This window comes from Falco peregrinus, chromosome 13 (assembly GCF_023634155.1).
Source record: "Falco peregrinus isolate bFalPer1 chromosome 13, bFalPer1.pri, whole genome shotgun sequence".
NCBI classification, from domain to species: domain Eukaryota; kingdom Metazoa; phylum Chordata; class Aves; order Falconiformes; family Falconidae; genus Falco; species Falco peregrinus.
In genome coordinates this window covers 22,325,752-22,338,796 of record NC_073733.1, presented here as the reverse complement: position 1 = coordinate 22,338,796, position 13,045 = coordinate 22,325,752, and the positions used below count along the sequence as shown (strand labels likewise).

Sequence of the window (13,045 nt, the reverse complement as noted above, 5' to 3'; positions counted from 1 at the left end):
TGGGTGCCTGCTAGCCCCTTACTGAAGACTCTTCGTTCAGCAGGGCAGCTCAGTTACCTTCACAACGCCCAGAATGTGTTACCGTGAGGTACAGTTGCAGTCAGCACAAGTAGGTAACAAGTCGCTCTTGAGCACCTCGATTGCTGGTAGGAGGTTGTGTGTATTATGTGTGTGTGTATACATATATATACACACACACGCTGTAAGTAAAGATCTGTTCTGTGGCTTGGTTTTCTGTTCGGGTTTATTTTTTTAACATTAGAAAAAAGTATTGGCCAGTCCTGTGCACTCAGGCACACAGTTCGAGAAATACAAAAAAATAAGACTTGCGAAGCACAACGTAATTTTTTTTGGACTAATTTAAATCTATCAATGTAATAATAGATTCAGATTGATCGGTAACCTGTGTTAAGAACTTTTACCAGACCAGATCTCTCCTGTGTTTTCCCCATTATGGTAAGAGAATTTTAATAGCCAATTTAAAAAGAAACTCGAGACAGCTCATTACCTGGGACCAAGCCATTAACGTTTCCTGACTTAGCGTTTTCCTCTTTTGCCATTCTTGCTTTTTCAGGATTTTTTGTGTGATGCAAATACAACAGTGGGAGAGCCTGCACAATACTGCCTAGAGAGGTATTCTGTGTTTGCATCTCCCCAGCCTCTGATGTCGAGCTGGTTCAAGGGGAAAGCAGAAAATGAAGGCATGTACTCGTTGCTCCCATCCATACAGCCCGTTTCTGATCCGAGTACTGGCACTGCATTTCTTCCATGTTACTTTCTTTTCCCCTTTGTCACCGGGATCATGACAGCATCTGCGCTTGTTCTGGAAATGGATTACACTTAGTGTAGAAAAAAAAAAAAGATCCATGAAACGCACCTGAATTTGTACCTACACAAAATAATCCCACTCAAATTACTTGTACTGAGCTTCCCACAGAAGTAGTCTGTGATTTGTCTAAATTATGTGATCTTGGTAGAATGTTTTAGATTTCAAAATTGTTAATAATGAACTTTTCTATCAGTAACAATTTTGAACTGTTAGTAAACTTTTGGAAAAACTCTGGAAAATGCAATAGGATTCTAAAAGCTTAAAGCGATGAAGTAATCACTCTTGGTACAGGTGGTGAGCACTGTTGCTGTAAATAATGAGCATTCCGTGTAAAATACGTGTAGTATGCTGCATTTGCGGAGTATCAGAATTGGTTCTATCTACAGTAATCCCTTCTCAGGTTGGTTTATTGAAGGCATCTTCAGGAACTTTGAGACTTCCATTTTCAGTCACTTGGTGTAACGTCTCAAAATCCTTTAAAAAAACCTACAGCCAGCAACATCATTAATATAATGTCAACTGCAGTACAATTCCCCTCTCACTCCAATCCCTTTTCGAGCCCGCTCCCAGCAGGCAGGGCAGGTTATTTGTCGTTTATGCAAACAGAACTGGACCAGGCACCGGCATTAAACCCGGATTCGCGTCCGCCGGGGCCGCCCTTCCCACCGCCTCCGGCTGCGGGGCCCGGGCCGTCACCCGCCCGCAGGCCGGGGAACTCGCCCCGCTGCTCGGTGGCGCCCAGCCCCGAGTGCCTGCGGCCTCCCCTGCCGTGCCGGGGTTCGGGCTGGGCCGAGCGGCCGGGGCTTCGCCCCCCGCGGCCCCGCCGGGGGAGCAGACCGTCATGGCGGCCGCGTCCCCCCACCGGCCGCCGCCTCGTGGCGTTGCTGCGGCGGCAACGAACCGCCATACAGCGACTGGGCCCCGCCTTCCCGATTGGCCGCTCCTCCTGTCAGTCAGCGTGAAGACCCGCCCTCCCTCGGCGCTGGGGCGGCACGGCGGGAGTGGGGTGGGCGCGGGCGGCCTGTTCCGTTACCGTGAGGCGTGCGGGGGCGGCCCCGCCGCCGGGAGCGCCGCTCTCCCACTCCTCTCCGCAGCGTTCTCCCGGCGGCGGCCTCGCCGAGCGCGGGCCGCCGCCCTCCCCTCGGCGCCGGGGCCCGCCGCAGCTGTGCGGCCCGGGGGAGGCGCTCCGGACCCGCCTCCCCGCGGCCTTGGCTCCCCGCGGCCCCGCCGTGCCGCCCGCCCGCCGCGGTGTGGGGGGCTGGGCTGCGCTGTGTTCACGAAGCACTGCGGCCCCCCGGAGCGGCGGCCGGCCGAAAGGCCGTGGGTGCCGGCAGGTGGCGGCGCAGGCCCGCGGTGCGGCCGGGCGGGGCCGGGGCTGCGCTCCGTGCATCGGGCACGGGAGGCGGCGCCGAGGAGCGGCGGTGGGGCGGGCGCGTGTCCGGGACATGTGCCCGGGAGCCGCTGTGCCGGGGCGTATGGGCTGCGGGGAGCTCGGGGCTGTTGGAATGGAGTCCTGCTGCTGCGAGTGGCAAAGCCTTGCAACAGCTGTGCTGGGGAACAGCGACCGTCAGCAGCTGCTGCTTCACCGCCACACGTGCATCAAACACCGTGTCAGGGCCGAAGTCAGGGGCGTTGCGTACATGCTGCTGTATTTCAGAAATGTGACAAGTGCGTGTGGTAATACGCACTGCTATATTAATTTTTTCCCTATACATGAATGATGCAGTCAAATATTTTTTTTTCCTTTATACATTCTCCTTTAAGTTCAGCCTCGGGATTCAGACGTGCTTGTCTTGCTGACTGGCTGCAGTCTGTTTCCAGCTTCTGAAATTACTTTGGTTCTGCCTTGCTCTGGTTTTATTTTTGTAATATTTCTATTTATTTTTGGTAAGATCTTACTAACAGAAACACATTGGCAAGATCTTATTGATAGAAATGCATTCATTTCCTTGCATATTGATGCATTTGACACCTGAGTACAACTGAAATGAAAGGTGACTTGTTTTTAATCACTCAAGACTAATTACCTAATTTGATTTCTTCCTCTCCCTCTCTCTGTTACTTTTGTGTTTTGTTGAAACTACCTCGCAGAAAACACCACCACAGCTGGCACTAATTACAAGCTCAGTGAAGGAGGCAAGATTTAAAACTACATGGAATTTGAACCACCCTGTTTCCTGCCCTCCAAGACTGGGGCAGGAGTACTCTGTTGAAGTCACAGCCCCATCTAGCATGCAGAAGAAATGAATGGTGTGAGGTGATTAAAAATAATTTTAAACAACTTTTAAATATGAAATCAGTTTTATACAAATTCAGCGGGACTAAAAATGGCTTTCATTCTGGCTCTGTAAAACCAGAAGTCTTTTTTGTGAAATACAGGTGATAAGGAGGGAAGAGGAATAATTTTAGAGACTTCATTAGACCTATGTGGTCATAGTTATATCAAACCTTACATTAATTCATTTCTAAGACTCATCATTATTTAATTGCCAAAACATGTTGCACGATGGGTTGCAATCAGAATGTTGTTGTAATGTTATCTTTGCACTCTAGTTTTATTTTGCATTTGTGTCTTGCTCATATCACTACATTAAATGGTGTCTTTTTAAGATCTTTTGTCCAGTACTTGGTTGAGATTCAGCTTCCGAATTATTTATTTTTTCATCTGCAAATAAGGAAATTTAGAAAGGCATCAACAGAAAGTCTTCAAACTGTAGACTGGATCTGGTGCTGGGGGAGTGGTGTGGCTCAGTGCAGTAGCTCAGCCTCAGCTTGTGGGAGAAGGACACGCTAGCAATGCCATGGGGGCATGTCTGACGTGCCATTGAGATGGAGTTAATTTCTGAGCCCAGAGAAAGTGGCTTTGGTCAATGAGCAAAAAAAAAAGTGATCATCCACAGCTGTCTGATTGCTACTGCTTTCAGAGGCAGATTCTCGTATTTGTGTTTTCTAGACAAATGATATTTCATCAAAATCTTGATGAAACAAAGTTGTCAACTGCTTCCCCATCAGAAGAAGGTCACAAGACTATTAATTTAACTTATTGTTTCAAAAGGGGAAATTATGTAAATAACATCGCCTCTGTAAGTCAGGTGGATATTAGAACAAAACTGAACTTCTGTAGATGGAAATGTTTAGAGGAATTGTTTCAGTTTTGAACAGCCTGGCAAAGTACAGGCACTCTGATCCTTTAGTAGTCTTTGTTGGTTTTAAATGACATTATGGCAGTTAGCAACTCATCAGCGTTGCACCACAATCGGAAACATCTCTTCTTTTTTTTTTTTTAACATCCTCTTTTAGATCTAGTGTCACTTTGTATTCAAAAACCACTCACTTTTCCAGTGGGATCACTTCTGTTTTAGAAGGGAAAAAATGGGGAACTAAATCATGTGTATGGAAGGTTTTTTTCCACATAGACAGCAGTAAAGAAAGAGTATGTAAGAATCTATTCTCTTACAGCAGCTGTAGTAGGAGAGTTCTGGGCTATGTGATTATCTGCCTCTCTCACCCGACTAGGATCGGTAAGTCTGAGCTTTTTGTGCCTTTAAAAAAATTCTTATGCTTTGTTCCAGAATGCAGACACTATTTAATTTTTTTTAAAGACAGCAGTTTTGCTAAGACTGCCACGTTTTAGCTCTACACTAGCACTATGAGCATTTTCAAAGCAAAATTATTTAGCATGTAAGGGTCTAGGTACCTGTGTCCTGCTTTTCAGAAGCAAATGAGGCATGCAGCATTGCAAATTCCATTGAGGTTCAGCAAGACTGAGACTGCCAAGTACTGTTGTCTCTTTTGAAAACGGCACTTGATTTCCTAAATGCCTTAAATGCTTAAGAAAATGTTGTCCTGCTTTTTACATATGTAAATGATTCTGTAGAGAAACAGTTATGCTAATGTAACAGGCAGGGCATGGTGTACTGCCTTTCTTGTCTGCTTTGGTCTCCCTTGCAAACATACCGCAATTTCAGTGTTACCTTCAGCTTCAGGGAGGGAACAGTGCCATTCAAGCTACAAAAAAACCCCGAAAAAGAAAAAAACCAAACGGTTGTACTGTGGCAATGTGTAAATTTAGAAGAGAAGTCGAGAAATTCCATCTCTCGAGTAATTGGAGTTTTAGAACTGGGATTAAAAATAAATGACCCTGTGCATCAAGTTTTGTTGCAAAACAAATAAGCCAGAGTATATGGTTTGGTTGCTGATAGAAGCAAATGAGTTGAGTGAGGAGGATCTTTCTGGTTATATATCAGATATCGTATTAAATTTGCAGTGGTTTCGTTTGTGCACAGAACTATCTAGTGACTGGCATGGCATTACTACTGATGTGAATTGCCAGCACTGTGAAAAGTATTGAGCCTTAGTTGTCCCTGATATAAGCGGCGTTTCTGGTGAATTTCAAACAGCGTGTCAGTACATCAAGTTGTTTGGGAGAATTATGATGTACTCTTCAGTAAAACTGCCTCATCCCTTGCCTCCCCTGTTCCAAACCATGAGAGGTGTGTGAAGGTACTTCAGAGATTATGAAGAGATTAAAAAGTCATTTGAAGAACAGAGAGGTTTTCTTGTGTTGACCTTTCCCATTCCTCCGTCAGAGGAGTGGTGATGATCTTTTCCTTAGAGAGTCTAGGTCGGACTTGGCTCTGAAGGGAAAGATTCCCATTGATTTTAACAGTAAGCAAATTGAAAAGGAATGTTAAGGAATAATTAACTGTAGCAGATTATTTTGAGACATATTGGCTAGCCTTTAATTACTCATGTGCATTTAGTGTAACTGTGGAGCCTATAGATACAGAAACATACTACTCATCACTTCACTATTAGGGAAGACTAACTAACTATATCTTTAAAAATCATCATTAAGAGGAACTCTAAAAACATTTGTGTATGTGAATTGCATTTTGGATGCAGTTTTATTAGGCCTGAAGAACTATTGGCATCTTTTGAAGATCCTTGGCACCTTGCAGGAGGGCTCAGGCCAATTCAGAATCAACCTCTAAGTCTGAATTTGATCTTGATTTCCTTCCTGTGTCACCTCTTTGGCTCTTAGAAATTGTTGTCTTTCGATGGAAAATCTTGATTTGCAACTGTTGGTAGTGATATAGACAAGTAAACTAATCTTGCTGATTTTTGTAGCTTTTCAACTAGCCACAATGCAGAAGAGATACTTAGGAACAGAAGTGATACTACAGATGAAAAACCGGGTTAATGCCCTTTCTGTGTCTTCGGAATTACTTTTGTTGACATGGTATAGAGGTTAAAATTGTAGAAAATAAAGACTAATTTTCCTTTTTCTCTAAAATATGAAAGGTGCGTTGTTCATTTTTTATTATTATTCCTCTTTGTCCAAATATGTTTGAGATACTCTGCCTGCCTGTCCTTCGCTCACAGGACCACATGGAACTCTGGTGATTAGACTGTTGCTCACGCTTGTCGTCATGCTGGCAGAAGGCATCTTAACCAGCCTCATCTATAAAGAAAGCTGTCATCAAGATAAACCTCGCAGATCTCATGCATCCAGAAAGGTTGAAGAGGGAATTTGGAGACAGAAACTTGTAGATAAACCAAAAATTAAAGGCTTTGCTGATGGATGTGAGAAGCAGAGTGAGATCTCTGCTAGGGGTAGCAAAATGGAACACAGGGGTGGTCCTCAGCGGAGATCCATACAAGAGGCACCTCCAAAAGATCAGAAAACACTTGTTAAAGGAACTGTATCGCCAGCTTTACATATCCCCAAAAGAGAGCAAAATACTGAGCAGATGGACTTGTACAGATCCTGGTCATGCAACAGTATTTATCAAAACTATCCTGACTTACATATTGGGGGAGACCGTGTGGGGGGCCATACGTGTGATTCAGGTTGTGTTTTGGACCATGTGTGTGATGAACTTCCCGATGGCCCTGTTCTGCTGTCCATAGATATTCCTCTGGGGCCGTCCCCTCTGTGTGAGCATCCCGAAAGGCCCAATATAAAATCTCTGTGTGGAGATGAAGCTGGAGATAGGAGTATCATTCTCTGTGAGGAGCCTCTTTCAAACTCCGTGCTCAACAAGTACATGGAAACAAAAGTGGCAGAGCTCTATAAACAGTTTTTTGAAGAGAACTTGACCAGGTGTGGTTCTGTAACAAACCTCCTCACTTCCAGTTTGATACGGAATAACGTGTATCAGTTAAGCTTTCAGATATCACAGGAGCAGAGTATAGAGACGTCAAAAGCCAGAGAAGTGCTCTTGCACTCTTTAGCTTTGTTTAGTTTGCACACTACCCATAGAAATAGCTCTGAATTTAGTACTCCAAGCTTACAGATCTCAAACCCAGCATGCATGAAAAAGAGTGGCAGGATGCAGTTTACATCGTGACTGATGTACTTAGCTGAAGAGATGAATGTGGTTAGGAATGAATATTTCACTCTAAGGATTAGGTTGGGGAATGAAAACATTTACACACTACAGACTTTTTCAAATAAATATATTAAGGCTTAAACCATGCTTTGTTAGCAAAGGAAGTACAGGTCTCTTCTTCTAATAAAGAATTTGAAATTAATTTATCTCAAAAATGCTAGTCAGCCATATTTTTATGTCCTTCTCCTAGGACCCTTGGCTTACTAATTGTAGTCATGTATCATCGGATTTATTTCTGCAAGACAAATCAATCAAGACGTGCTGGTAAAACTTTGCTCTGTGAGACTGAGCCAGCCAGTGAGAGTCACGTTGTCTATTTTGGACTTTGGGCTATAGAGTTGAAGGCCAAGTTTTGGATATTCGGGTTCAGATTTTGTTCCTTGAAAAGCTTGATCACAGTGGCTGAAAAAATGTTTCTTTGGTTTGAAAATCTTGTCAGCAGATGGAGGTGTTCAGGACTCTGGATTATTATGTATATATTATCACACACAGGAAATATATCAACGTGGCACATGAGTGCAGATGCCGATACTGTTGCATAGGTATGTTTGTACTGCATAGGTGGAGTATGCTACCATGAAAATCAAGGTGAAATTGTTGATCAACATTGTGAAAGTACTTAATTTTCTGTAATAAATGTTTTTCTTTTAAATAAATCCTGACCTTTTCAATGAAATCTGCACGGTTTTCTGTCAGTACATTGCTGGTTTATGTTCTATTTGCATTTTTAGTAAATGGACTCTGCTTTTATTTCCTTGGAAGTGAAGCACCTGCAGCCTCAGCAAGCTAAGACAACTGCAACATTCCTGAAAAGCCAGTGCAAGCTTTCTTCACCTTGGTTTGGAAACTTAAATGCAGATTTTGATATGGAAACTTTGTTAAATTGCTTTCAAACTCATTGTCTTGCTTTTCTGTTAATTCTCAGTATTTCAACTGGAAATTAATCACTCTGTCACCAGTGTAAAATGATGAATTACTTAGGCTGCTACCTGGTCTGCAGAAGCTTTCTTCTGGTAAGGAAACCTCTTCCCTTGCACTGTGACTGAGTAGTTTGACATGCCTGCAGTTCTGAGTTTGCAATCGTGAAATCCCAATCCAAAATCTAGCAACAAACTGTTTCTATAAGTGTAAGCTTCCCAAATGCACGCTGGCATGCCAGTGACATCATTCTGCCTGGGTCCTGATGCCCCTCAAGGCACAGGTATGGGACACGGTGTAAAGCAGAGCTGCTTGGGGAAGCTTGCTCCGAAACAGCTAACGTAAACCCGAACCTTCCTTGCCTTTGAGACGCATCTTTTAACCTCTGATGCATAATACGCATTTTTTTACATGTTTGTCAACCCTCTTAAGAGAATGCAAAGGATCTGGTGATCTCTAGGTAATAATTCATCAAATGCAATTTTTTACATGTTTGTAAATGAAGGCCCTTGGCATCCAATCAGTCCTTTGAAGAGATCAAAGTTGTTGGGGTTTTGATGGCTTATTTTGCTTTTTTTCTTTGTTTGTTTAAATCCAGCATCTTAAGTTGTTGGGCATTTTTAAAAATAATCTCTGAGCTGGCATTTACAATTAAAATATCCGTAGGCTTGAAAGAATGCCTCAGAACATTGAGAAGACAGGAATTCACAAGGGATTCACCTGGAAGCTCTTTATTCAAGTAATTTAGCTTATGAATTAGTTGTATTTACTGTAATAGGAACTGTGTGATGGGGCTTTGGGTTAAAATTGTGTCTGTTTTGGCCTATACAGAGAAGGAAATTTGCAGAGGAAAGGCGAAGTGGACCCGTAGTCAGCTGTACCTGTGTAAAGGCTGCACCTTGGTGGCTGGGGCTTTTGGAGGAGGAGGGTGCGACCGCCGCTGTGTGCGTCACGGCACGTGTTGTCAAACAGCCTGCTAAATACAGCACTGTGCATACTGGAAAGGGAACTACAAAACTTTTGGGTATCTTAAAGATTTTTTATTTTTTTTAACCTTTCCTGATGCCTTGCAATGTCGTTTGGGATGGGTGGAACTTAAGCGCACAGCTCAATGAATCTATGTACGTAACGTTTAACACACGCTGGGGTGGCAGCACGTGGGTTTAGTGTGGTATGTGTGCTGAAGTTTGAGGTCAAACCTCGAAGGTCTGAAATCAAACAGAAACCAGCTGGCCAACGAGGCTGCTCAGCCTGATGGGTGGTGGTGAGTGAGCCTGTCTAAGCATCGAGCCAATGCAGCGTCTGAGCGGAGCAAACACCCCTGGTTTTGGGGTGTTTCCCCGCTTTTTATACACTTTCATCTGGGAGCTGTAGGAAGATGGGCGCTTTGCTTCTCTTGAACTGTCTTGAAAGCTGCGTATGCTTTTCTCTGCCTTTAAAAATCCTATTCCTGCTCTTTGTCATCTTGAGTGCCCAGCTTTCAATGGGTTACTTTGGCAGGCAGCCTTCAATCTGAGGTAGCTTTTTCTGTGATAGTGTTGTGGCAGGATGGGGGTTTCCAGAGGGGTGAAGGAAAAGAGGGATTGCTGTAGTTTGGTGACCAGCAGGATTGGGAAGAACCTGCTCCTGCAGGGAAAAGCGATGTGGGTGGCCAAAGTAAGAACCTGTCTCCTGATCGAAATGACAGGCAAACACAATTCCTGCTGAGTATGTAGCAAATAATTAAATAAAATCAGACTCATACGTGTCCAAGACCTAGGTGAACATCCTTGCCTGATCAAAAATTCCCATTGATCTTAGTGGTGCAAGGAGCAAAGTAATACTGAAACTAGTCCTTGTTTTTTAAGAGAAAGATAGGGAAGGATGCTTTGCTTTTACTGTGCATTGCCCTAATTCCACGTGTGTCTCAATCCCCTTCTCAGCATTCCAAATCAAGTTGGGAGTCCTTTGGAAGAGGCGAAATGACTTTACTAAATTCTGGAGGAGTCCAGAGTAGGCAGCGTTCTGAAGTCTTCCTTGGTAGAGGGGCAGAGAATAAGTTAACTGAGGGTGAGAGGAAAAATACTCCAAAGGGCATCACCAACCAAAGGGTTTGCAATTAACCATAGAATAAAGTGCTCTGTGGCATTTGTGCTGCCTTGCCCTAGCCTTTGATTTCCCCTGGGATGTATTTATAGTTTGAACTAAAGTCTTAAAAGAAGTTAATTGCGCAAGGTGCTTCCTCAGGAAATATGCGAGTCAGAGTTTAAAGCTGGGGTCTGGACTCTGGTCGTTTTTCTGTCCTGAGAAACGCGTTCGGGGAGACCTGCTCTCCCTCCTGCTAACCCCAGCCCCCGGCCCCAGATATTGAAGCCAGCTGCGGCTTCAACACTGACCAAGCCGCTGAGCACCATCAGCTGCTGGGGTGGTGGCCCTGCTTCTCCCGTCACCATCAAAGAAACAGAGTGACAGAAGAGAGTATGGAAATGAATATTCCGTATTTGGCAGAATCCAAGGTTACTGCAAAGCTGCGTCCGTCCCACACCTTTCCAGGACTGGTTACAGAACCTGGTTTTGAGTTACTGTTTTCAAATACATGGACAATTTTAGCTAGAATGAAAAGAAAACACAGCACAACAAGCAATGTGATGAGAAAAGCTTGCTATCTGTAGCCTTTATTATAATTACAGCCAGTGTTACAGCGTGATGGAGGCGAGAAGTGTGCTATATAATTCCTGAGAGCAGCTCTGCTGAACCCAGCCGTACCGTGGATGCAGCTGAAGCCAGGATACGTCTCGCACCTGTAAGGATAATACGTGGCTTTATTGCAGGCATGCTTCTGGGCTTCATTTTTCTAACAGAAAAACATAAGGTGACCTAGTTTTTAGAATTTTAATAAATAAACAGTACTTAGCACAGTAACACTTGTTTTAGCAGTGCAAGGGAAGATGTAGATAAATGCACGTTGGTAATGTGAAGCACCACAAATGATATTTTTTTAAGGATGCTATGTGGTTTCGCCTGTGGAAAAGTGTCGTCTGGGTACTTTTTCCACCCTGTGTTTGTTACTCTGGTTTAATCCAAAACTTAAATAACTTCTCAAAATTAACTTCTCTTTGTAGGAAGATACCTGCAGTGTTGCTGCAGAATACATTTTAGGAGCAAAATCTGCTAATTTCTGGAAAGATGAGACATACGTTTATTGCTCACTTACTATTTTTATTTCAATGCAATTTTAATTGACATGTTTCAATCCATGAGATGCTTTGGATTTATTTCTATTTGAAAGATACGAAGTCCCATTCTGAATTTAAGTGAGGAAAACTCCATCAGCTGCACTGAAGCTGTGCCTGTTTTCACTAGCAGGAAGAGCTCTGTGAACTCAAATTGCATAAGGAAAATCCCTTAAAAGGTGTGCTTTCCCAGACTCCTGAAGGACAGCAGATGTGTTTTATTACAAATGAAAGCAGTGCCGAATTTTACAGGTCAGACATATAAAACCACATTCTGGCTGGCGGTTATTTTTATCCACATGCCAGAAAATCTGAAATTGAAGGAGAAATGCTGGCAGGGAATTTTTTACTTTCATACCCGGTTCTGATTCCTTGTTGCCACAGAAAAACATTCATCAGGTGCTGGGACCAGGACCCTGGAGTAAGCTGGGCTTTTTAGCTAATTATAGCCAATTAACTGAGACCTGTAGTTGGGATATCATTCCCCAGCCTGCTCTCTGCTGTGGGAAATGAGCCCCTACGGAAGGTGACTTAATCTACCTGGGTGTTTAATCAGGATTTTTACATGCCAGATCATTGTTAACAATTTTGCTGGTATCTATTCAATAGTCAAATGATGATACCTAGTGGTGGTTTCCTTTAGTACCTTTTAGTTCAGGATTTCCAGAGCTTTGCAACCATTTTGCAAATAAATCCTAAAGTCCACCTCTCTTTGGAGGGAGGATTATTTCCCGCAAAAAGGATGCCCAGGTGTGCAGAATAACAGCTTCCATCAGCTGATGTTCTTATATTCTGCAGGTTAAAATCTAGAAGGATGGTAATCCAGCTTTTCCTCCGCTAGTTTATGCATGAAATCGAAATACTGATTTTTTAATTTCTGTTTTGCTCCTGTTTTACAAGTTTCCAACGTTTAGCGTGTTTGATTTTAATTAACCCATTTTTCTTTACCAGAAGATCCTTACCACTTAATTCCTGCCTGAGTTAATTTATTTGTGATAACCCCATCAATCTATTTGGAGTATAAATCACCTGTGTGGGCCAGCAGCCACACAGCAGCTCGGTGCTGAGCTGCTAACAGATTCTGCTACTGCTACGTCCTGGCTGCCTGCAGGCTTCGAGTGGAGATGGAAGAGTTTGGTATTGACCTGTGAATCCCAGGAGGCCAAAGACCCACCTTCCTCGTGCCTCCTGTCCCAGGCAGGGATTGCAGATGTTCCCCCGTGGCGCGAGGGCTGTGCTCTGGGGAAGACTGGAGGGGCAGCTGGTACAGCAGCACAAGTCGGGGTGATTTGTGCATCAATCGGCACCGTGACTGTCCGGAGCTGAAACTTGCACAGACGTGCTGGGGCTTTTTTGTTGACTGTGTCTATCAGGGCTTTATTTTGCTTGGGATGCTTGTTTGGGGCTTGCTTCCAGGAAGAAAATTTGACTCTGTTGTTAAAATCTTGTTAAATTGCTGTTTCTTGTGAATAATCTGGCATCTTGTCACTTTTCTTGGGGGTTTATTTGCTGATGTTTGTTGAAGTGCTGAAAGACAAGTGAGCAAGGAGCTGAGGAGCTTCACCTGGTGAAGGATAATGGCAGGGAACCAGAAGAGCTGTGTCTTTAAAAGCAGCAGCAGAAGCAGCATTAAGACTCACAGGCTTTTTCCATGTCTCATTAACTCTGCTTTTCCTTGAGGGTAAGTGGAA

The 13,045-nt window shown here is 43.8% G+C and overlaps 2 protein-coding genes across 4 annotated transcripts in view; both read left to right on the top strand.

Moving 5' to 3' along the window:
• The first annotated feature begins 1,883 nt into the window (after positions 1-1,883).
• Positions 1,884-7,900, top strand: LOC101915806 (TLR adapter interacting with SLC15A4 on the lysosome-like). 3 transcript variants are annotated; one of them, XM_027794153.2, is made up of 4 exons: positions 2,482-2,497; positions 2,921-3,086; positions 4,289-4,350; positions 6,215-7,900. In XM_027794153.2, exons 2-4 carry the CDS (start codon positions 3,073-3,075, stop codon positions 7,180-7,182), a joined length of 1,044 nt encoding a protein of 347 aa, XP_027649954.1. In that variant the 5' UTR covers positions 2,482-2,497; positions 2,921-3,072; the 3' UTR covers positions 7,183-7,900. The 3 variants fall into 3 exon arrangements, with proteins under 3 accessions (XP_055673804.1, XP_055673803.1, XP_027649954.1); XM_055817829.1 differs by having other exon boundaries at positions 1,884-3,086; positions 4,292-4,350; XM_055817828.1 differs by having other exon boundaries at positions 1,884-3,086.
• A 4,696-nt stretch (positions 7,901-12,596) lies between these two features.
• Positions 12,597-13,045, top strand: part of LOC101918234 (sodium/hydrogen exchanger 2-like) — a 40,952-nt gene continuing 40,503 nt past the window's right edge. The window contains exon 1 of the mRNA XM_055818338.1: positions 12,597-13,035. The gene's annotated coding sequence lies outside the window, so the exon portion shown is untranslated. The remainder of the gene's footprint in view (positions 13,036-13,045) is intronic.

Excerpts from the sequence above, each read along its gene's own strand:
- LOC101915806 (XM_055817828.1), top strand. Across the intron at positions 4,351-6,214 it reads CTCTCACCCGACTAGGATCG|GACCACATGGAACTCTGGTG; the intron begins GTAAGTCTGAGC and ends CTTCGCTCACAG.